At 38.9% G+C, this 25,971-nt stretch overlaps 1 protein-coding gene across 4 annotated transcripts in view; it reads left to right on the top strand.

The window, feature by feature from the left end:
* LOC126249024 (WD repeat-containing protein 7) overlaps positions 1 to 25,971 on the top strand; it is a 363,427-nt gene that overhangs the window by 74,056 nt on the left and 263,400 nt on the right. For all 4 annotated transcript variants that reach the window (XM_049950629.1, XM_049950627.1, XM_049950628.1 and 1 more), the window contains one exon: positions 13,551 to 13,641. In XM_049950629.1, coding sequence (XP_049806586.1) covers positions 13,551 to 13,641 — 91 coding nt within the window. The remainder of the gene's footprint in view (positions 1 to 13,550; positions 13,642 to 25,971) is intronic.

The raw sequence follows: 25,971 nt of genomic DNA, 5'->3' as shown, positions 1-25,971 counted from the left end.
GAAATTGGCCGGTAATTATGTGCATCCGATTTTATACCCTTTTTATAGATTGCTATGACCTGGGCCTTCTTACAGTCCCATGGAACTTTCCACTGTTCCAATGATCTCTGGCCGATGATGGATAAGAATGGTGCTATAATTGTAGCATAGTCAACATACAATCTTACGGGGATACCGTCTGGGCCAGATGCCTTCCTGGCATATAAGGATCTTAACTGTTTTACAATCCCAGATACACTAAACACTGTCAGCCATACTTGCATTTGTGAGATAATTGAAAGGGGGTGGTGCTGTAGTCCTCTACCGTAAATGAGTTTTTGAAAGCTAGATTTAGAATTTCGGCCTTCTGTTTATCATCGTCCATTACATTACCCATACTGTCAGCAAGAGGAGGTATTGAATTATTTGTAGCGTTCATAGACTGCACGTATGACAAAAATTTTTTGGGGTTATTTTTAGAATCTGCAGATAAAATATTGCTCTCAAATTCGTTAAAAGAATCTCTCATTGACCTTTTGACTGATGCTTTCATTTCACGTAATTTCTGTTTGTCAGCGGGGCAGTGACTACGTCAAAAACGACTGTGACAAATTCTCTGCTTTCTCAGCAACAACTTCCTAATATATTTGTTGAATTGTTGAACCAAGGTGGATCCTTTCCCTCCCCTATATTTTTATATTTTTGCTACACACACATTTTTCCAGCACACGGTGGACATTACCTTTAAATTCCTACCAAAGATGCTCAATATTATGTCCCGCGGTGAATGCTTTGAGCTTGCCTTTTTTTTTTTTCTCCTTTTTATGCCTCTACGTCCTTACCAAGGTGGATCCTTTCCCTCCCCTATATTTTTATATTTTTGCTAGACATCATCAGATAGCACACTGAATGTATTATCAAAGTGCATGGGATTTGACAGGAGCCTGTGTCCACCATGCAGCCGTCGCCTTTAGGCTTGAGACACAGTCAGTCACCCACACTGAGGTGTGAGTGGGCCTGCCGACTCAGTTGCACCTGAGGTCGGCTCAGTGACAGAGAGCTGTGACATCCCCCCCTGCCCCAGGCACCCCATCCCCACTGCACCTGAAGGTGGCACTCTGGAGCCTGTTGACTGGCCAACAATGCTTCCAGCTGTGTTAGGGCTGTGGCCAACTCCTCCCGCACCCGCACACAACACACACACTCCCTATCCATCTAGATAATATGTGATTTAATATAAGAAACTTAAGGGAACCTACTGCGACACGAGGTTAACAGCACACTGTAGTTGGCAGAAAGGACACTCAACAATGAAAAACAATATGAATGTCTGGTAGAAGCTCGATCTGGTGCTTTTTTTTCCTACTACGTGCTATCTAGTGAATACTAAAGAAAAATAAACAGTGACCCACAGTAAACTGCTAGGGGCTATCTAGTGAATATTATTAAAGAATTAAACAGTAACCTACGGTAAGCTACACCTACTGATTAACCCTTGTATTTATAATGTAAACAATTATTTACTTACACGTGAAAATGACCTAATAAAACTATGAAAACTGTATGAACGTGGAAGATTATCTGCTTTAAATAATGCCATAGCCCATGTGAATTAACAATAAACTGGAAAAAAAACAAAGCTCAGTGTTAAGGAAGCTGTAAAGTGTGCATACAATTTCACAATACATTCACAATAAATGTTCAAAAATGTAGAGTTCAATGCGTTCAGCTGCAAGTGTATGAACAGATTTTGTTGCTAGTTTCAGTTTTACAGGGTTGTTCTTAATTTTGTCTCTTGCATTCATAATGCGAGCAAGTAATACCTCACATGTATTGACTTTGTCCTCATAATACACTGTCTTTCATTCATCCCCGTACACAAAAATCCATTGGTGTTAAATCAGGTGATCTGGGTGGCCACATACGTGTAGCACCACAATCAATCCATTTCTTGGGAAAATGTTTATTTAAATGTGAAGTAACGGCATCTTCACATATCGCGCACTTGTACTGATTATGAACGCTAGGTAGGGAACCTGTCTCCCCTAACATTCAAAATGCTCTGCTAATGGTTTGTACATTCGGAATCATCAGAGTTGGATAATGTATGCAATATTCGTTAACTGCATCTGTAGAATTACCATCACATTTGCCATAAATAAACATCTTATCGGTGTATTCTCCTGTCGTAAATTTGAAAGGCATCTCTGTTTCATAAATAAGCTACAAACTAAAACATTTCCTATGTGGTTTCACTTAAATACACTGTTGTTGTTGTTATGTTCTTTCTCTGAAAAATGCAGAGATCTAACTCGTTTCAAGGTTAGGAAATGACTGAAACAACTCACAAACTCTTGCCAACAATGACATAAATGTTTCTGCATTCTTAATGGAAAGTAAACAGATTTACTTGTATGATAATCTTTGCTTCTCTGGGTACTCTGGAAAACTACTGCAGATACACATCTGGGACATGTTTTATTAGATTCACCAGATCAATAACAACAAAATAAATGGAAATTGTGCTTTAATGTAACCTCGCACAGTTTTTTGATGACTTTATATTAGTGAAGCTGCTAAATTCCAGGCAAAATCTTTTATTAGCTGTAATCCATGACTAAACATTTGCGGACCTATCTTTATATGACCTTTTTGCTTTAGTTTTACTTGTAGAATAGTATATTAAAATATTTCCAAATCTTCGTGAATCACCTTGCATAGGCATTGCCGACTGCAGTGCCGTGTTCTGCCTGTATACATATCTCTGTATTTGAATATGAATGCCTAAACCAGTTTCCTTGGCACTTCAGTGTATTAAGGTTGGTTTATAATGGAGTGAAAAGATTTGAACATTAGGGAACAAGCTGTAGAGAACATTGTTCTTTTGGGTGTTAATAGCACCAGAGTGTAAACAAACAACATTCATTCATTTCCAGTTCCTGTTCAAAGGCAGTCATGTTGTTCAGTCAGTTGTTGGTCTTTCATCAAATCATTGAAAGAAGTTTGTGCATTTCACCTCAGCACTTGTCGTGATGCAGACATTACACAACGTTAGCTACTGCAATCAGTTTTTGTGTGCATGCTTTTTGTCATATTATGGTATTTATGAGCATTTTGTGAATGATGATTAGTCAGAGGAAAAGGTTTCGTTAATAATCGTAGCATATTGCCATGAGCTGTGCTGCATGCAATATGACATAACAGTTAGCATAGCTGGTGGGTGTGATGCAGGTCATCTGTTCCCAACCATCGCCAGTTATTTGTAATTTTTTTTACAGTCGTATTGACCAACTAGGATCATGTTAACAACTTCAGTTTCTCTTCTTCCTTTGTTGTTGTTTCCTATTTTTTCTAGTATTACCTCATTTTCTCCCCATGAAGTCTCTTCCTTTCTTCTGTCAATGTTCCTGATTTTCTATTTCTTCTGCTTTGAAAGCTTTCCAAAGTTAGTATTTTATTTTTAAAGCGGTTTCTTTCTGCTGTTTCTGATTCTTTGATGCCGTTTCTTTCTAGATCTTTCCTTACTTCTGTAATCCAGGCTATTGTCGATTTCTTCTTGCAGAAATATAGGAGTATTTGTTTTGTTTGTCTATATCCATCCATTCAGTTGAGGTGTCCGAAAAAGGTTAAATCTTCGTTTGGTCATTACTTCAGATGTTTTCTCTCTATTTTTTGTAGATTTCATTACTACTTATTTCCCAACCATCTGCTGTTTTTATTGCACCAATTATTTTTCTAATAATCCTTCTTTCCAGTACCTCTAGTCTGTCCATCTTATAGTTCATCATTAGGCATTCAGATCTATTTAAACATTCTGGTCGTATCACTGTGGTGTAGTGTTTTAGTTTTGTTTTTCTAGATATACTTTCTTTGTTGTAAATATTTTTGGTCAGACCATATGCTCTTTCCATTTTGTTAATTCTTACTTCCATTAAAGATTTTTAAAGTCCATTCTGTTGTATAGCCTCTCACAGATATTTAAATTTATTTACTCGCTCTATTTTACCTATTTGTGTTTCTTTGAATTTTGGCGATTTGATGTTTTATTGTTTGCTTGTTGTTTAGCATTTCCAATTTCTAGAAAGTTTTAAAAATTTCTTGTGTTTGTAATGTTTGTGTATTCTGGAATGTTTGTGTAAGTAGCAGCACATTCTGTTCAAAAGTTCAGTTCGGCTCTGTCTGTACATAGGTGTTCGTAACAAATGTGCTTTCAGTGCTGAGTGTTACACTTCATTGACAGCCCTGCTTTCAAATTTTGACTTTATTGTGGTTATGAAGTGATGCTGTTTAGTGTAGAGGCCGTATCTCAATCACCTTGGCTCCAATTAGGCAATATGGAAGCTGTCATCTACATGAACAGGAACCGGACTAACAGAAAAATTTTCCCAACATCTGTATCTTCAGGAAACCAGTGAATTCCAAAACAGTGGAAAAGTCAGTTGTCCCTCAAGCATCCATGAGCATTTGGCAGAGACCATGGTCAGGACCTGGTGAAGTGGCTGACAGGATCCAACTGAATCACCAAATGCAACTGGTAGGACAAAATGATATGTAGGGCATAAGTGCACTTTTACTTGCAGGTACACTAGGGGAGTTGTTAAAGAACAATGAAAACAGGCTGGATATCTGGGAGAAATTCTAGGCTGAATTGGACTGAAATTTGGTGGTGATAAGCAGTTAGCAGAACAATAATTGAAAAGCAGAGCCCAACATCATGGAGAAATGATAGATGTACATATATACTGTTTTGACCCTATGCCACATTGTGAATTGGAATATGATAGCTGATAAAACCTTGCTGTTGATGACAGTAGTCACAGAAGACATGTATGAAACTGTCCTCATATTAAAGACTATCACAACAATTTAGGAATTGATCAAGTGGTGCCAGCACGTCAAGGAAATGCAACGGAAGAGTCGGATGAAAAAAGTATGACACTCTCGAATGTGATCCTTATGGCAGCTGTATAAGACCCCTACAACCTCACCAGTCTCATACTCCATGCAGTATGAGAAGAGAGAAAGTGTTTTATGGCATCTAGAACTGTGTCACTGAGTAAGCAAGAGATAGCAGCCATGAATGTCGACTCCATATGTCAGGAGGTAATAGACAATGTTGAAGGAGATTTGTATTGATCTTTATCACCAATCTTCACAACCAGTCAAATGCACCACAAAGAATATACTTCACCAACTAGAATGTATGCCACAACCATGAGATGAAAATCGAGCATCTGACAAACATAAGTACAACGAATTCCTCAGCCAGGTATAACTCCCTGCAGAACAACAGATACCAGAATGTTTCCACAGTGGGTGCCATGGACATGTATGCTGCTGCCCAGAAAGAAGTGTTTGCTTACTGTGTCACCAGTTGTTAATCATCACAACAGTTCTCTTAACACCAGTCAACTACAGGTGATTATAGTGGACCTGTGAGATGAAGTCCATTGCCATACCCTGGATGAGGTCTGTTCCCAATGTGCTTTAGCAGTTCTTTTGCCATATGGAGGTACCAGCCACTTGCCTAGCTGCCACATTTTGGAAAACTGGAGGAAGCTGTGGAGGTGGGACCACCAAATATAAAAATCATCCACAGATGATAATCACAAAGATGTCAGGAAATCTCACTGACAACATACTCTGTGACCAACCTGTCCAAGTACTAGGAAGCTCTTGGCTTCTTTTTCTGTGAGGCTGAATGCTTAGTGTTGCTGGCTGAAAAAGACTTATGTTCCACAATACAAAAGTGATTGTGCTGAAAGTCATAAAAGGAAAATACATCAAGTTGAAAGGAACAATAACTATCAATGACAGAACACAGCCTTTAATTTTTGGCATTTTAGCAGATAGTAGTCATTCTGTTACTCTCAGATGAGACTTGCTGCAGACATCACTAGCAGTCATAGACTGTGGAATTTCAGAGCTCCAGATTAAGGTATTCCAATAAGTGCACATAACAAAGATTACTGTGGCCATTTGTTTGCCAGTTATGGTGATGTTATCCCACTGCCATTAAGATGATAAGTCAGTCATCAGTCTAGATGTTCACTTAAACTGTGAAGCTTTCATCAAAAAGCTACTTAGACTCAAAAGAGAAATTTACATACCAGCAATGATTACAAGCATATGACCTGATCGGGGAGCAATGTTGGTGAGTGTTAGCCTTCCTGCACCAATTTTTGGATACTTTCAATTCTTGAGTGGAGAAAAGACCAGACCATGTTAAAACACCATATCAACTGTGGGGTCATCTACCATTTAGCCAGCACCTGTATAGGGTGTCATCAGCTGAATGATGGATAATCTAGGAGGAAGTGAAGAAAGATGCTGCAAAATGACATCACTGAAACTTCAGTGTCCTTGGTCCTTTCATTTGGCCCTTGTGAAGGAGTATAGCATGTAACATTTCTCTGTCTGCTACCAAAGGAACAAAACGAAGAAAAAACTGTCGACCCATTGAAGTCATATTAGAATCACGAATACTTCGAAGGAGCAAAGTATTTTTCAGCTGTAGACATGCAGGTAGGCCACTGGCAATCGAGGTTGACGAGGCTGACTGTGAAAAGCTGCCTTTTTAACTCCTGACAGAGCTCATGAATTTGAACTATGTAATGCTCCAGCCACATTTGAACATATGTTGGATAACATTGTTGTTTTTTGAAGACATTTGATGGATATCTAAGCTGCCTGGCAATGGTGGTGTTGTGTGTTCAGACTGCAGGCCTCTGCCTGAATCCAAACAAAATGCCTCATTGCCCAATAAATAAAAATCTTGTGAAATCTAGTTAATGGTGATGGTGTTGGCCCTGATCCAGGGAAAATAGTGGCAGTTACAGATTTTACAACTCCTCGGCATGTGACGAGTTTTCTTGGAATGTGCTCTTACTTTTGGCGAATTGTAAGATTTCTTGTAAGGGCATGACTTGGTCTAGAACTATTGCGAGGGGATGGAAAATTTCCTTGGAATTAGGCGAAAGGTAGATCATCCTTTTGTTAAGGAGGTGTTACCATCATCTCCAGTTCTGAAGTACAGCTTCTGAAGTACTCTGAGTGCAAGAACTACTACTCTACAACCAAGAAAAATTGCTTTTTATTTGTTTAGGTCATCAACAAGTTTGAACCGTATTTATTTGGCAAAGTGCTCACATTCGTGGTAGGCCACCGTTCTCAATGCTGGCTTGACTAGCTTTAAGAATCCATTGTGTCAACTGATGATACGGGCACTGAGGCTTCAGGAGAAGGCTGTCACAGAGGTATACAAAAATGGGAGCAAACAAAAGGATGCCAACTGCCTTTCAAGGAATTTTTCTGTGTAACAAAACACATATGAAGTCTGTCATTGCTGCACTGAATGACATTGTTGCAGAACAGGAAAGATCCAGCATTGCTGAAAACTATATAAATGTTGTATTTAAGGAGTTGTGATCTGATGGGGCAGAACTGTTTGCTCGTCATCCCATCTTGTTTTCGGCCAGCTATCTTAAACTTTTTCTATGAAGCTCCAACATCTGGTGACCCGGTATCTGCGAAGACTCTAGACAGAATCTCACTCAGCTATCACTGCCCAGGTCTCTACTGATTTGCTGTACACTATCTGAGCCACTGTAAGGAATGCAAGTGACACAAGTACATGCCACAAACGGCCTCACAGAACACTTTAATAAGGCTTTGACTGATATGCTTTTGATGTACATTGATGATGAACAGAGATTGGGAGACAGTACTGTCTGTTGCTACATTCATGTGCGACACACTGAAGCAAGACACTACAGGCTTCACACCATCCTTTCTGCACCAGTTATGAGGCTGAAATGACAATGTATACACTGTTCCTATTTCAACTGGATGATACTAAGAAAGACTACTTGAAACACCTCATTACTAGGAATGAAGAAGCAACACAGTTGGGCCAGTGAGATGCATTGCAAGAGACTGGTATGGATCTTAAAGTCTATGTGGAAAGTGGGATTGTCAGAGAAATCACTAAAATGCTACTTGGAGCTGTACCATATCCTCCATTGCTTCTTGGTTGTCACGTGTGAAGTTTCAAGATTATTGTCCTTCAGCAAGAAGACAAAAACATAGAGATGTCATCTGTCCTCCATATGAAAACCTACTACAGTCCTGGGATGCAGATATAGGATGTGTGATTCTCATTCAAGGACACTGCGGGCTTTTTCAACAGTTGCAAAGTTTTGATGGGAGGTACTACTTGTGATGCTCATGTTAGTGAAGAGGATGTGAGAACACAAACAGAAAGTGAGGATCCATCAGCACTAACATACAGAGAATCAGTAACGAGATCTAGATCCAGGATACTGTAGTCAGCTCCAGTGAGGACTTGTGGAATATTGTGTCGCTGTTCCTCCAGGAGAGGAAATAGTGCAGTGAGCCGTACTGCATGCAGTATGGTGTAGTGGTTAGCATTGCTGGCTGGTGTTCTACATGTCACCAGTTCAAACTCTACCACCAGCAATTATTTTTTTATTTAATATTTGTTATTTCTGGAAAGTTCTCAGAATTTTATGTTTATAATGTTAGTGTATTATGGAATATTCAGTTTTTGTGTAAATAGCAGCTCTTTCTGCCCTGGAATTGCTCTGTACTTTCTGTACATTGATGTTAATAAAAACATGCTTTCAGTGTTAGGTGTTATATTTCATTAACATCCCTGATTTCAGATTTGGACTTGATTATTGTGATCGTATTGCATAGGTTCTTCTGGGACTTCAGAGATTCACAACATAGAATGGAAAATAAAAAAAATATGTAGTAATATTATGCTTGGCAGAAAATTGCTATTCTTAGATATTATTCACCTAAAGTTTGTGTCATGCATTGCAGTCCTCCCTTCAGTTGCAGTGATTGTCCAGGAAAAATTGCTTACACACACACACACACACACACACACACACACACACACACACACACACACACACACACACACACTTTTTTGACGAAACCTAAGGAAGGTTGGAGTTGTTCAGTGTAACTCTAAAAGAATCTTAAGAAAATTGTCTTTGAAGTTTTCCAAGCTGCCTTAATAAGCCATTACAAGATTGTCTTTGTAAAGGGCTGTGAGGCTCTGTGGTAGAATGCTCATCTACCACATGGGTGGCTGAAGTTATTTTCCCATTCATGGTAAAATTTTAAACAAAGTTCACGTTTCATGAACATGATGTAAAACACATAATGATGGAGGATTTTAGTTTCAGTTTTGTTTTTTAATCTTTAATAAAATGTCGGTAGTTAAGAATTAATGTTTACATTGAAAACTGGAGTTTTGTGTGCAATAATGTCTTGCACTTCACAGAAATGCTAGTGGAACATGCACACTTCTTTAAAAAATTCTCTGGTTTGAATCAAACCTAATACCCCTACATGACAGGTGAGCATTCTATTGCAGAGACATGCAGTCTTTTGAGAAAAATCGATCATATTTCAGGGTGTTAAAGATGGGCAAAGAACTTCAGAGTCGATTTTATCAGGAGTTATTGAGAGTTGCATAGAACTGCTTATGATGATTGATATTTGAGTTCTGAACTTCATGTACCAAGAATATAAAAAATTGCAAAAATCAGATTGCCATGTGGTCTCCTTGTGAGCCACTTCCCATTGTCCAGAAGAATTCACATGTTTTGACACTGTCTAGTGTTGCTTTCTGTTTACTCTAGATTATACTGCACTGTACTTTAAAATGTATCAAATTGTGAGCTGTGTTCTGTAATCACCGTAAATTTGCTGTTAGCTTGTTTGTTAATATGTTGGTGATTGGACAACTCAGGAAATTTGATTTTATTAAAATTCAGTGTACCAAAAATTTGCATGGACACTACACTATAATGAATCCTATAAAAAGTGTTACATTTACATATTTGTGTCTCTCTTTCAAATATATTCTTTGTCTGAAAGTTCACCATGAATGACAAACCAATTAAGTGCTGACATCTGAGTAAACAAGAGTTAAATTATCATTAGGAAAAAGTTAAATTCTTGTAAACATAACATAAGTGCTTCTTAGTTGGATATAACCTTTTTTATTGTTGGTTCAGTACATGGGCTTTGTAAACATTTTTAATTAGGCTGCTATAGTAGCCTGCAGAAGTTGGGCTTTATTCTATCTTGCATTTGTTATGCAACAGCTTCTGTCAGAATAAGAAGTCTCTCTGTCCCTAAGAACTTCCTAGTAAAGATGCCGAGGCCTTAGGAATGGGAAAATACTTGGAAAACTGAAGTCTGTGCTAATGAATGGCACATGGGTGTGTAATGGAATTGAAGTTTGTACATTAAAAAATGAATATTTATATTTTTTCTGAAGCTGATGGTGAACTAATTTCAGTATATGACTTCGAGAGGGTGTTACAGGAAAGTACCGTTTCTTTTGGTTTCATTGAATAATATAGGTATAGATATGAAAGCAGTGTGCTGATTAATTTTTGTGGGGGGAAAAAATTAGAAAATATCTGCACAAGACAGATGAATACCATGAATGTTGAGACAGGGATAAGGCAACTACAGTGAATAAATGAAACCAATTTTTAGACAGATTGCTGTACAATAATAACCAGTCTGCAGAGTAGTTATGTACTTACACATAAATAAAAAAAAGTAGCAAGCATTGAGACTAGGCCAGTTCCTCCAATAAGGAGGAGTACTACTGATTATTTCAAAGATTTTTTTGAAAAATTTGAGGTTATATGAGCAGTCTCTGCAGTGACTATTGCAAAACTCTCAAAAACAAGCATTTGCTAGCTAGGCAACAAAATTCTTTATGTACATTAGTTGTTTGGCCTCATGGACATGAAAGGCTGGAAGAATAGTTGGACCACATCAGCCATGTCCATGATGACATAAAGTTTGCAATGGAAGTAGATTGACAGGTGTCTGCACAGTAGCCGCTACCACAGCCCATCACAGAAGACGTTGGCACGTTGAGTGGAAGCCATTTCAGATGCTGAAAACCTAACAAAGGAACTGAGCCATTTACGGAAACTATTCAGTGAAAACCGCGACGACCACCAGCAGATTTTGTAGACCATGTCTCCAAAGACATACAAAGAGAAGGCCTATTGAGAAGGCCTTCTGCACTAAGAAGCCTGTGTTTGTGCCATTCTGTGGCTCAGTAACAGGAAAGATTACCCAGTTCCTAAACAGGCAAGAAATCAATTCAGTCTTTAGGCCACCAGCAAAAATTATAACTGGTAAGGCCTTTGAAGGGCGATGTAGGCCCCAGAACACAAGGGCTATATAAAATATCTAATGGGTTTGGACAGTTTTATGTCAGACTGACTTGGGTGCTATTGAGCAATGCAAAGTAGGACAAGAGGCAATTCTGTGTATGGTATTTTGAGAAATCGGCAGTAGCAGGACATGATCAGAAAAATGAACACAGTACTGCATTCAACAAGACCTCTGTTGTTAAATGGACAAATAGTTTCTCTGAGAGCGTCATAAAAGAAGCAGTTGCAATTAAAGTTTCTGTCAATGCCCTCAATAAAGAGAGCAGTCTGCAGCTAAGCACAACTTGAGATCCAGCCATCAGGAGGTTGAAGTAGATGTGGCAGGCGCACAGTGAAAACATTACCATAGATGGCACTGAAGTGAGCAACAGTGATGTCATAGAAGGCAGTGTCGCTATACAGGAATGGTGCAATCGCATGATAGTCACCACTTGACAGTGGCTAAGGAGCACTTGAATGAACACTTAACCACTTGACATGGCCAGAAGCTGAGAGAATTTTATCAAAATGTTTGTTTTCTTACTGAGATAGTATGTGGATGCACAGTACACTGATGTTCACAATTACTAAACTTTGAGTTACTGAAGTGGTGTCAAGGGTATTACAGAAAGAATAGAGTATCACTGAAAAGCAAACTGAAATTAAAAGTTGTTTAAAATTTTAATTTATGTAGTGTTTGGTGAAATAGTGCATGACTGATGATCGTGGTGCTAGGTGGTGGTTCAGTGAAAGGTGTGCCATTCGATTTCAAGCTATCTAAAAGATCTCTCGAGTAGGAACAGTGTTGGTGATTCTGTAGAAGTTGAGGAGGCAACCCAAGTGGAGAGTCTTCCACTGTGGCACTATAACCCCACTGTTGACTCTGACATCTAAGATGAAAGTTAACATCATACACACTGTTATTTGCGGTGTCGTTTATCTTGGTGTGCCAGCAGTTGTTGGGCTGGAGGTGCATCCTCAAGCAATGTATGTGGCTCCATAACCTTGAGATGGACCAGGAGACAACAATTTCCACTAAGATAAATCTTGCAACTCATCTTAAATTAGCTTATTTTATCTTTTTTAATGACACAATCACATGAACATTTCACAATGCCATTACCAGTTTTACTGAGCCAGTGGTCATCTTCAGGCGAAAGGCACATGCTGCAAGTGGTTTCCCTTGTGTTGTTAGTATTGATTGCTGACAATGCAATGGAGACCATTTGCAGCATGTGCCTTTAATTTGAAGATGAACGGTGACTAGTTCAAACCGGATATGGCATTGTGAAATGCTCATGTGGTTGTATCATAAAAAAATATAAAAATACAAAACAACATAATCAGTCACTTAAATTCCATTGACAGTATATCTCTCTCTCTCTCTCTCTCTCTCTCTCTCTCTCTATCTATCTATCTATCTCTCTCTTTTAAATTAGCGACAGAAAAACTCTAGGAAGGTCTTTCTCCCCAGAATGTACTGAAGTAGATGTAGCACTTAGATGTTTTCTCATTCACAAGATTTTATTAATTTATTGACTTATGAAATTAGGAGGAAGAATTGAATAAACGTGTAAAGGACCAGCTGAATTTAGTCTAAACCTCAGTAGTGCTAACATAAAACTTTCACGTTGACTTAAAAGAAGCTTCAGCTTCTGGAAAGTAGATTCAGTATCCACTGTTTAATGTCAATATGAGCTGTATTAAAATTTCTTTTTTGTGTTATTGGGGTCTTGGTTTTCTTATTTTAGTTTGCTTTCATATTTTCTTCCCCTGCCTCTTCCTTAGATCTTGTTTTTGCACTGAAATCAGATGTGTGGTGAAGGACAGTTATATAAATACAACATGCCAAGTCAAAACATCACAAACTCTTAATGAAGGCACATTGACATTCCTGAAATGAGGCAAGTACATATTCCAATAGCTTGGTTCTCAATGCTGTGTGTAGCTTTCCTAACAATACTACTGAATGCAACACAAAACTGCTTCTAACTTCTTTGGAGAATGGGAACATATTGTGTGTGCAGTAAAACACTAATAATATAAAAGTGCCAGAGTTGCCTTTGCTTACATCAGGCTATAAAATTTTATACTACTACAGTTTTTATTGTTTTCTATTCCTGTATTTGGCTTCTCCTATAAAATTTGAGTGTGGTCTGTGAGAATGGCATTGGTTTCAGAAACATGAATTGCTTCTATATCTAACTGTAGTCGCTTACTTTCTATGTGTGTACTGAATTGAGAATCTTGCCAATTTGTTGCTGAGTAATGATAACTTGTAGTTTCTAGTTTTCTTATGAAGTTTTGGATTCTGTGTTAAAAGTGGTTGTTTTGTTGTTACTCTTCCAGCTGTATTGCTGACAACAAAGACTTCCATAGCAAGTCCATTGAAACAGACAGTCCATTTCTCTACTGTGTGCTTGCAGCTCCAGAGGAAAAGGTTTGTTGCATACTTGTTGTAAAAGTGTTGTTATGAGTAATCAGTTGCAGTTAGTGTGAGAGTATCTCTTATTCAGATAACGTAGATTATTGCAGATATAGTCTGTCAATCAGTACATCAACGTTCAGTTGGTGTGAGGCTAAATGAGCTTTTTTCCAATCGTTGAACTCCATATCTTTCAATAGAGCACCATAAAGAATAAAATACTGTGAAAATGTTTTTAACACTTGTGTTGCTCTAGGCTACAACTGTCTCAGACAAGTCTTAATTTTTGTTACTTCACCAAGGAAACACAAATTTTATTTTGCCAAGCAAGAGATAATTTTAACAGTTTTTTTCTTTTTTCCGCAACTGTTATAAGTAGGCAAAACATTGTATGTTGTCTAGCGGAGGATATGTGAGGTTCCAGTATCATTGATTTTGTGTATGAAGTATGATTATTTCTCCATGTGGGTACAAATTGCTCTAATTTTAGTGCCATCTTCCTTATGTATAGCATTTGCTTTACAATTAAAAGTAATGAGATGCACCAGTATACATAAAAATACTGAAAATTCAGTGCTACCAGGCCAACAAATGGGTGAAAAAGATTTCACCCAGATAAACTGTCTGTGATTTCATATTGAGGTTTAAATGCAGTGAAAAATCATGGTTCAAAAGTGATTGTCAGATACATGTTGTCGACCGTGAGTGACCATAAAAGACAAAAAACCCTGTTATGGCAGTTTAGCAAACTTCTGCCTCCACCATCAAGACAGAATAAATTTTCTATCAGAAGGTCTGTCTTAGATGAAGTGTGTAATTTTTATTTCCACAACAAAGCAGCTGCCAGACAGATACTCATCATGCTAAGTTGTGTGTTGTTTGTTGTATGTCATAAAGCCACAAGGCCAGGAAATCCAAATACATTTTTACAGGGATAAATCAAACTGTGCTGAATAAAGGATGTCCAATGGTACACCAAGATATCATGTACCAGATGCATGGACGCTTTCTACGAGTTGGGTTGTGTTGTGATGTGATGTGTCGTGTCGTGTCGTGTCGTGTCGTGTCGTGTCGTGTCGTGTCATGTTTGATGAAAATGATTGTATTTGCAGAACATTTGATGGCTGGCACTTACAAACCTGCAAACAGTCTATGTGGCACTTTCACAGATGATTATCTCTAGGGACCTTTGTTTGTATGTAGCAGTGATGCACCAGAAGGCTTAATAGCTTGCTTACAGTCTATCACGAAGGAACACTGTAGAAAATGAACATTGTTTAGATCAGTATGGACTGATTTGCCTAGAATATTAATTTTAATCCAAATAAGCTGACAATACAGTTTTATATCAGGCACTACCTCCCCTCATTGTATATGTCAGTCGATAAGGGAATGCAATTGCTTATTGTAGTACAGCCACTTCTCCATTCTTGTGCTTCTTGAAGCACTTGGGGTGTGATTGTAAAGCACAGGCAGTAGGGAGGAAAAAACTGGGTGCAGCAGACTTCTGGGACTATGGGCAAATGATTTAGTAATCATATTGTACTGTGGTACAGTATTTTCTGAATCCTGCATCATTCCTGCTGATGCAGTAGTTTTGTGAAGACTACACTGAATAATAAATTGTTCAGTTACTAGATTTTTTGCATGTTACTGTGGGTCCAATACACTCTGTGTAAGTTGAACATGTATGAGGCTGTTTGTATACTACAAATCACTGCCATCTATCCTAGGGCCGATGAAACTTCATTGTCACTCAGACACTTTAATCGTCGTGGACACTTTCAGATGTCAAGACTGGAATGAAAGCTAATTGAACTGTAGATGGTGATCGGGTAATAAAGTGCTTTGGAGTGTTAAGTTTATTAGGAACTGTTGATTTTGTACTGCAGTTAAAATAGTTGTTTACAAGTTTCTGAACAGTATGTTATAGTATGGAATTAGTCACATAGGGAGTCTCACAATTTCAGTTAGAGGCAACTGTCAATGCTGTTGAGTCCTGAAATACAAGTCGCCAGTTTTTAATTCTTGTGTATTTATTTATTTCATTGTGAGACCTTAACTTTTCCCGGCGAATTGAATGTTCAGATAACTTACGGGTTTGCTGCTGGGTGACGCCGGCAACCACCACTGATATTTTGACAGAAGCACACCCTGCCATTCTCAAGGCACAACTGGGCAGTTGTGCTGTGAGAATGGCAGGGTGTGCTCCTGTCAAAATATTGGCTGTGGTAGACGATGTCACCCGGCAGCAAACCCATAAGTTATTTGAATATTTATTTCATTCTTTATTTTTTATCCTCTAAAAAACATCTAGACATAATTTTTAAATTGCTAAAAATTCCAATAACATGCTGCCAAAAAGTGAAAAAGGGAAATGAGGTGCTTCATTTGACAATAAGCTGGACAATAAAACAAGTTTCATCTTGCTTCTGTAAACTTAAGTCTAAAAACAAGCTTCACAGATTTAAAATTAGGACTGTCCATTGGCTCAATGGAAGTTACACAAGGTAGAATCAGTTTGCATGGCAACCTAAGCCCAAAAACTACCACACGTTTTCCACTCACGGTGAGTGTAGAGTAAATGATCAGCCAGAGGTGTGATGATTATACTCGGAACATTGCAGCAGATGGCATCTGGGAGTGAACTTTTTCTAAGGATGTAAGGACTGGCTTAGGTTAGCATAGAAAATGAAACACAAAAATGTGTATAAATGACTGAAAAAGGTTATCATAATAAATGAACACACACATAGGAATTTTAACTAGACATGCCTACCTGTTAGCCTGTTGATATGAGTAGCTTGTCATGACTTGGACTTTATGAGAAACCGATAATGTTCGGGAGCTATTCTGATTTATGACTTCTCACTCACAACCCACAACTCATGGAAGCAAGTCAGAGATGGTATTGTTCAATGTTGTCTCAGATGATCTCCCCCTTTATGAGGGGGAAAGGGCCCATACAAGCACCTTCATGCTTGTGGGGTGTTTCTCCAACCATTCTGACATAATGCTGGAGTAGTGAAGTGATACATTGTCTGGGTGAAAGTAAATGTCACTTATTTGTTGCTGTACCCAAATATATGTTTTTATGTGATCAGACAGAAGGTTTCTGTATCGTTTTCCAGTGAAAAGCAATGCCCAACATATCGGGTGCATAATTTTGTTTTGTTTAAACTGCCACAATAGGAGAATACCTGCCGAAAGGTGGACTGTTGCCTAGTAGGATGCATCATTTCGTGCACCATTATCTTTGGTTTGATCATCTGGTGGTGGTGATCCTGCACTCGTGATGATATCTGTACATTGTGATGTGTAGTGTTCATCAGTCACTGTCGTCCATAGTTCATTCAGTGTGTGATTCGGTGAACTGTGGTCCTTTTATCTTGCATTAAAGTCCATGACAGTAATAGACAGATCTGTCATTGACACTCAATAGGTTGTGGCAGTTGACTTCAGAATTAGCAGTTGTGCATCAAACATCAGCAATAAGATGAACTAATTTTGTGTGTCTTGCCCATTGTGTGCTAGACTGTCGCACTGATGACCAGTTTGAGGTTTGATGACTAACAGTTATTTGACTTGGAGTTTATGGGATTTACCACAGTGACAGGACTACTGCCTCTCTTTAACATTGCATCTGTCTGTAATGCAGTGTATTTTACAATAGCGTTTGTATTACTTTTCATTTGACAGGTGACTCCCAGCGGAATTTTTTGATTTAGTTCTTAGTGGAAAATGTATTCCTAGTCCTCAAAAATGATGTTTCAGCTCTGTAATGTGTCAATTGTTAAATGAGGGATAAAAAATAATGGCCATGGATGATTAATTATTATTATTATTCAGTAACCTTAAGAGCCACTGTCATGATGTACCCTCAAACTACAAGTCAGTTCATCTGCATCTACATCACTACTCTGCTGTTCGTACATTCATACATAAGAGCCTTGAATTGGGTTTATAGAACCATTTCCACACTATTTCCCTACCATTCCACTCTCAAACAGCACTTGGGGAAAACACACATTTAAATCTTTCTGTGCAAGCTCTGATTTATTTTGTCGAGGTGATCATTTCTCCCTATGTAGGTTGGCATCAACAAAATATTTATTGTATTTGGATGATCTCTGCAGTTTCACAATAATACAAAACCAGCTGTCTTTCTTTAAATCACTTTGATGTCCTCCATCAGTCCTGTCAGATAAGGATCCCATACCCCTCAGCAATACTCCTGAAGAGGACATACAAGTGTAGTGCAGGCAATCTCTTTATTGGATCTGTTGCATCTTATAAGTGTTCTGCCAATAAAACATAGTCTTTGGTTGACTTTCCCCACAACTTATCTATGTGACTGTTCCATTTTAAGTTGTTCATAGTTGCTATCCATAAGTATTTAGTTGAAGTGATTTATCATTAACTGAAATTTAATGAATTCCCTTTGGTACTCACATGGATGACCTCAATTTTTTATTTTTTAGGGTCTATTGCCTCTTTCCGCACCATATAGATGTTTTGCCTAAATCATTTTGTAATTGATTTTGACTTTACTAGGCAGTAAATGACTGCATCATCCACAAACAGTCCAAGAGGGCTGTTCAAATTTTCTCCTAAATCTTTTATATAGATTAGGAACAGTAGAGGGTCTATAACACTTCCTTGGGAACACCAGATATCACTTCTGTTTTACTCAGACTTTCTGTCATTTTCTATGAACTGTGACCTTTCTGACAGGAAATCATGAATCCAGTTGTACAGCTGAGATGATACTCGATAGGCATGCAATTTGGTTAGAAGCTGCTTGTGAAGAATGGTGTCAAAAAGGCTTCTGGAAATCTAGAAATATACAATCAAGTTGAGATCCCCTGTAAATAGCACTCATATTTATCATGTGTCTATTTGTCAATAGGGATTTCCTTCTAAGTAATTCATAATGTTCGAATGCAATATATGTTCAAAAAATCCTGTTGCAGATCAACATCAGTGATATGCATTTATAATTAGCAGAGTACTGCTATTTCCTTTCTTGAGTATTGATGTGACCTGTGCAATTTTAAGTACTGACCTTCCATCGAGAAAGCGGTTGTATATGATTGCTAAGTATGGAGCTATTACATCAGCGTACTCTGAAAGGAATCTAATTGGCATACTTGCTGTTATTGGGTTATTTGAGATGCTTCGCTACACCGAGGATCTCTACTTCTAAGTTACTCATGTTGGCAGAATTCTTGATTCAAATTCTGGGGTATTTACTCCTGCTTCTTCTTCTCGTTCGGCGAAGGAATTTTGGAAAATGATATTCATTTACTCCACTTTAATGTGTCTGTCATCAATAACATTACTGTCACTCACGCACAGTGAAGGTAATGATTGTGTCTTATTGCTGGTGTACTTTACATACGACCAGAATCTCTCTGGATTTTCTGACCAATTTTGAGACAGAGTTCCATTCTGGAAACTATTAAAAGCATCTCACATTACGACCCACTCCAAATATCGAGCTCCATTAAAACACCGCAAATCTTGGGAATTTTGTGTTCTTTTAAATTTGGCATACTTTTTCATTGCTGCTGCAACAGCATTCTGACCTGTTTTGTGCACCATGGAGGGAATCAGTACAATCACTTATTATTGTATTTGGTATAAATCTCTCAACTGCTATCAGCACTATTTTGTTGAATTTAAGCCACATGTGGTCTACACTTACATATTTGGTTCAAAACAAATGGAGACTGTTTCTTAGGAAAGCACCAAGCAAATTTTTATTTTATTTTATTTTTATTTTTTTAAGATACATATTTTGCTTTTATTTTTTTATGGGTTTAGATGTCACGGTATTCACTCTTTCTACAGTGACCTTGTGATCACTAATTCCTGTATCCTTCATGATGCTCCCCATTTGGTTAAGATATTGTTTTCACAATCATTTTCACTTTGAGTGCACTCCTGAACTAATTATGTTGTAAAATGTTTATTTGGGATTCCAAGGGTTCCACCACCTGAGTTGGTACAGTGGTTAGCACAATGCACTCACATTCGGGAGGACAACTGTTCAAACCTACATGTGGCCACCCAGATTTAGGTTTTCCGTTTTTTCCCTTAATTGCTTAAAGGCAATACCAGGATGGTTCTTTTAAAAGGGCAAGACTGATTTCCTTCCCCATCCTTGAAACATTCTGAGCTTGTACTCTATCCCTAATGACCTCGATGTCCACAGGACATTAAACCTTGATCTTCCTTCTTTCCAAGGGTTTCATATTTTATGGATAAAAGTCCTATAGCTGTGTGTTGAACATCTGTGCTTCTGTTGTTCTCATATATAATTCTACTTTCACATACTGGGCAAGCCACTGTACAGACTGTACGAATAGTGGTGCACCATTCACTAGCAGAATAGTGCTAGTCCTGGAGCACATCTTCTGGAGCCAAAGGTTTCATGTCATTTCATTTGGAGGCCCCTACTTGCTCCAGTTGGACAAAAAGTACAGGATGTTCAAATAAGTGTATCGAGCTGAGTGCTTTCTGTTTTTCTCACAGAAGTTTTTTTATACAGAAATAATAATGATAATTTATAGTTTTTTTTTAAGAGGGATTAGAAATGTAGCAAAGAAGGAAATTATTTAAAATCCATTTTTAGCTTTTGACTTCATGGGAGTGATTGCACAAATTCAGTGTAAAACTGGCTTTGTGTTTAGTGAAATATAAACATTTTTTGTAAGAGGATGAAATTGTTCTAAGGATGTTGTGAGGTTTGCAGATTGCCATTGAATTTAACATAACAATAATAGTGATAGTTTTGAAGTGGAAAGTAGGGAAAACAAATGAAGAAAAATGAAATACATGTTTTTCTGCGTAATAAGTAAAAAATGGGCTGGGGACAATTATAGTAAAAGAAGTCATTTTACCAACATTAAGCTTGCAGTGACTTGTAAATAATCATTACCACAAGAGGGAAGGATTTTCTTCTCCGCTTTGTAAAACAACTGCTTTATATCTGATCTTCATTTTCACACAAAAAATGTAAGGCTTAATGTTGTTTTAACACCACAGTGTTTTACTAGACATTGTCGTGTTGCCTGTGCTATGCAGTTTCCTTTTCCCATCCTTAGAACTGACTTTCTAAGTTTAACGTAGGTTGTGCATCACTGCGTATCTTGGCATTTTTCACATAAACAAATCATTTTCAGAGGTGAAGGAAGCAATAAGTGGCAGGAAAAAAAATCTGCAAACTGAGTGGAAATCAAACCCCAGACCTTTGTATTTCCAGTCTTGCACTTATCCACAGAGCCACCAAGCCAACTGCTGGACTATATATGTAAATTAAATGTTTTTACTAATTACAAAGCAGTAATATTATCGGAGTAAATGTTGTGCTACGTAATACATAAAATGTATCACCACACACAGTGTGGAAGTCTGTTCTGACCATCATTATTTGTGTGTTTTGGTACCCATTCAGAGTGTACTGGTTGGGAATTCTGCATATTTAGTGTGGTTCAGCATCTGTCAAGCGACTGCCTGTTCTGTTGGCACCAGCTGACTTCTGATTAGCTAATTTCCTCCTACAGTAATACTAGATATAACCAGCAGCAGTGAACTACTCGAAGTCCTAGTTACTTGCCAGTTAACAGGATGGTCTCCCCATCTCTAATACAGAATGAGGGAAAGATTACTGGCTGCATGCCATGGTATTTGCCCAAAATCTGTCTTATCTTATTCTGTATATGAGGAGTATAGTGAACAAGGGAATTGTTCAGTCTTCCTCGAATTCTGGCTCTCTAAATTTACCAAGCAGGTGTTTGCTAGAATAATCTTTCCTTTCTTCCAAAGGTTCCCTTCTAAATGCTCTTGGCATCTCATTTAGTTTGTTCTATGGACTTCATTGATGTGTTGTTGACCCTAGCAGCATGTATGCTGGCGTACCTACTCGATAAGAATTGCAAACACTGGAGTTCTATTTAGGACAGCACTACCATCTTATATGCAGTTTCCTCTACAAAATCATTTAGTATTAGTCCACTACACGAACCTGACAATGGAATGGTCCAATTCGGTGTATCGAAACCTACACTGAAATTTTTCACACAAGAAATGCTCTGTCAAAATTTTAGCTGCTAAGGTGCACTGCAAGTGCTAAAGAAAATGTTAAAGTTTGTCATATTTTGCTGCACAAAGAACAACATATAACAGTGGTTTGTACAGCCCTTCCTCCCTAGTATGCGAAACAGCAAATGAACACACACAGCCACGACAAGAGTGTGTAGCGTCCCATAGCACGAAGTTCAAAGTGCACACACACAAATTTTAGCATGTAAACCATACCAAAAATGTATCAAATCATTAATTCTTTTGAATAAGTTGGAGTTGATATTGACAGCTAAACTGTTACAGGTGTAACTGTTATGCAAATGACTAGCAGAGAAAAGACAATCAAGACAGTCTGTGATGATACATCATAAAGGGCTTCCATCAACTGGGACTTTAATTTGTTGACATCAAATATTTTACAAAAATTCCTGTAGCACAGTTCTTATGATAATTTTTTATTAATGTATGCTTTGCTAACAAACAATTCCTTGTTTATTCCCCATATTTCTCACAAAAATGTATTGGATGATGAAAACAAACATTTTGCTTACACCAGGCACACCTCTTGAAAGAAGTATTAATGCAGTTGGGAACTTCAGAGGCGTACTAGTTGTATTTAGACATAACTGGAATGGAGTAATAAATGGTCATGACCATTGTTCCGCATATTGTGCTGAATACCAGACATACTTGATCAAATTTGTAAAATTTGATGATGCAAACTGCCACTGCAGAAATGACTGAAGTACAGCAATATTGATCCGCTGATAAATCTAAAATGGCAAAGAACTATTAGAAATTATATTGACAAACTGCCTATTGGCTTCTGTCTCGGGTTCTTCGGCCAACGTTCATCTAATGATTTTTCTGACGTTTCGCCAGCATGAGTGGCTGGCATTGTCAAAGCTTCACCCTCCATTGCCGGTGGTGAACTGGAGGCGAGCTCGCGGCCGCAGACTATATGTACCTGGCGCGCCAACGTCCGAGGGCTTCTCCACGGTCATTTCCGGTGCGGTTCTCCTCTTGCTACCTGTGACGGTCGTTCGCTGCAGTACGGGAAGCCAGGATCCATTTACCTTAAGGCTTTCCTCTTTCTTCTTGAAACTGTTCGCGTGTTTTTGTATTTCTACAGCTTCTCTGAACAAGCGCGTGTGATAGTGCTTCTCTACAGCTAGAACTTCCATGTCGGCGAATTTTATTACGTGGTCGGTCCCATTCAGTGCGTGCTCTTCCACGGCCGATTTCTCCACCTGCCCCAACCTGCAATGTCGCTTGTGCTCTTTGATCCTGGTGTTAATTGATCGTCCAGTCATTCCGACATAAACTTTTCCGCATGTGCATAGTATACGGTATATTCCCGACCTTGCAAGTGGGTCTTTTTTTCTCCTTCGCCGATCTAAGACACTCTTTGATCTTCCTTTCCGGTTTGAAAATCGTCTTTACGCCATGTTTGCGCAATGTACGGCCGATTCTGTCCGTCACTCTGGGAATGTATGGCAGAAAGGCCGTACCCGACATTTCTATTTCTGGTTCCTTACTTCGCTGAGTGTTGGGCTCTGTTACACTTCTAATGTAATTTGTGGAGTACCCATTGCTCCTCAGAACAGTTTCCAGGTGTTGCATTTCTCGTTTGAGGTGTTGCGGCTCACATATTCGTCCTGCTCTCGTTACGAGCGTACTAATCATGCCTCTTTTCTGGCTCTGGTGGTGGTTTGACAGTTTGTGCAGGTATCGGTCCGTGTGTCCACTGAGACCGATCGTTAGCGCTCCTGGATCACCAACGTATAAACTGGCAAAACACTTGGCCTCTCTGCTCCAGCCACACGTGGGGAAGACCGACACATACATTAAGGACTCAGGACATTTCATTGAGAAGCTGAAGAATCTGAAACTTGCACCAAACAACATCCTGGTCAGCTTTGATGTTGTTTCGTTATTTACGAAAGTGCCACTCAGTGACGCTCTGGAGCACATCGGTTCCATGTTCCCACAAGACATCAAAAGCTCTTCCATGCATGTCTCACCACGAGCTATTTCACGTGGAATGGCGATTTCTACGAACAGCTGGAAGGCGTCGCCATGGGTAGTCCTCTCAGTCCAGTGGTGGCCAACTTCTTCATGGAACAATTCGAAGCACAGGCACTGGACTCGGCGACTTGCAAACCTAAGGTGTGGTACAGGTACGTCGATGATACTTTCGTGGTGTGGAGCCATGGTGAAGAACAGCTCAGTGACTTCCTAAGACACTTGAACAGCCTCCATGCCAACATAACATTTACCATGGAAGTAGAAAAGGATAAGAAACTGCCATTTCTAGATGTGCTGGTCACAAGGGAAGGCGAAAACCTGGGACACAGCGTGTATCGAAAACCGACACACACGGACCGATACCTGCACAAACTGTCAAACCACCACCCGAGCCAGAAAAGAGGCATGATTAGTACGCTCGTAACGAGAGCAGGACGAATATGTGAGCCGCAACACCTCAAACGAGAAATGCAACACCTGGAAACTGTTCTGAGGAGCAATGGGTACTCCACAAATTACATTAGAAGTGTAACAGAGCCCAACACTCGGCGAAGTAAGGAACCAGAAAAAGAAATGTCGGGTACGGCCTTTCTGCCATACATTCCCAGAGTGACGGACAGAATGGGCCGTACATTGCGCAAACATGGCGTAAAGACGATTTTCAAACCAACAAGGAAGATCAAAGAGTGTCTTAGATCGGCGAAGGAGAAAAAGAGACCCACTTGCAAGGTCGGTAATATACCGTATACCATGCACATGTGGAAAAGTTTATGTCGGAATGACTGGACGATCAATTAACACCAGGATCAAAGAGCACAAGCGACATTGCAGGTTGGGGCAGGTGGAGAAATCGGCCGTGGAAGAGCACGCACTGAATGGGACCGACCACGTAATAAAATTCGCCGACACGGAAGTTCTAGCTGTAGAGAAGCACTATCACACGCGCTTGTTCAGAGAAGCTGTAGAAATCCAAAAACACGCGAACAGTTTCAACAAGAAAGAGTAAAGCCTTAAGGTAAACGGATCCTGGCTTCCCGTACTGCAGCGAACGACCGTCGCAGGTAGCAAGAGGAGAACCGCACCGGAAATGACCGCGGAGAAGCCCTCGGACGTTGGCGCGCCAGGTACATATAGTCTGCGGCCGCGAGCTCGCCTCCAGTTCACCACCGGCAATGGAGGGTGAAGCTTTGACAATACCAGCCACTCGTGCTGGCGAAACGTCAGAAAAATCATTAGATGAACGTCGGCCGAAGAATTATGTCCAGGCCAAGTGTCCAACAAAAGCGATGAATTGTTGTCCTCAAACAGTAACAAGACGCTTTGGGTGTGTCATTGAAAATTATTCTCCTGCATTTTTCCTGATTTTGCTACGTTGATTGCAAGATGTTTGCAAATAAACAGTCCTTTTATTAAATATGGTCCTACTTCACATTCCTGAGGACAGATATAAAGCTGCAGAAACAGTAATCCACTGATACTTATCACTGCCATTGTTGTATACAAATATGTCGTCGTATTCATTGACTGCTCAAGAGACTGTCTTTTTTAACTTGAAATGATAAAGTGTGGTTTACATTTAGTTCTTACATGAAACCTGACTTTATACATGCAATTGTAGGGGATAACAATAAGCTAAAAATTTTCTATAAAAATTACCTGTTAATGGCATCTTGTCTACTACTGGAAGTAAACTTCGTACTTTTGCAACTTCCTTTTCTGTATAATTTTCTGAATTTGTTTAACCAGGTCGAAGCTACTTGGAAATTTTCATCTCGCTTGTAATTCAGAGGACCTAGTCTCATAGATTTCCCTCAGTAATGGTGCATTGAATCTTTTGAATAGTTTTTCTTTCACAATTTTGCAAGTTTCATTTCAATGCATATTTCGCACTTCATGTAAATCTGTCTTCCACCTATACAATTCATGTTCAGATTTTATGATGCAAAACCGGCTTTGCACACTGCTTTAGTCTAAGCATTTTCTTCCTCTGTTCAACCAAAAACTTTACAGCCTTTTCTTTGTCATTCATTTTCTTTGGGGTAGGAAGGTACTCTTTTTGTTCTGAACTTTAATGAGCACAACAATCATCATTTGAACCACAATTCATGGACTTGTCTGAGTTACTTCCTGTTTCTTCCACTGTTTCTACAATTTCTAAAGAAATGTTGACATCATACCAGCTCTTATTCAGGAATGGAATAAATACTCTATCTGGATAATTGCCAGGTC

The sequence above is a fragment of the Schistocerca nitens genome, chromosome 3 (genome assembly GCF_023898315.1).
Source record: "Schistocerca nitens isolate TAMUIC-IGC-003100 chromosome 3, iqSchNite1.1, whole genome shotgun sequence".
NCBI classification, from domain to species: Eukaryota; Metazoa; Arthropoda; class Insecta; order Orthoptera; family Acrididae; genus Schistocerca; species Schistocerca nitens.
This window is presented reverse-complemented; position numbering and strand designations above follow the sequence as displayed.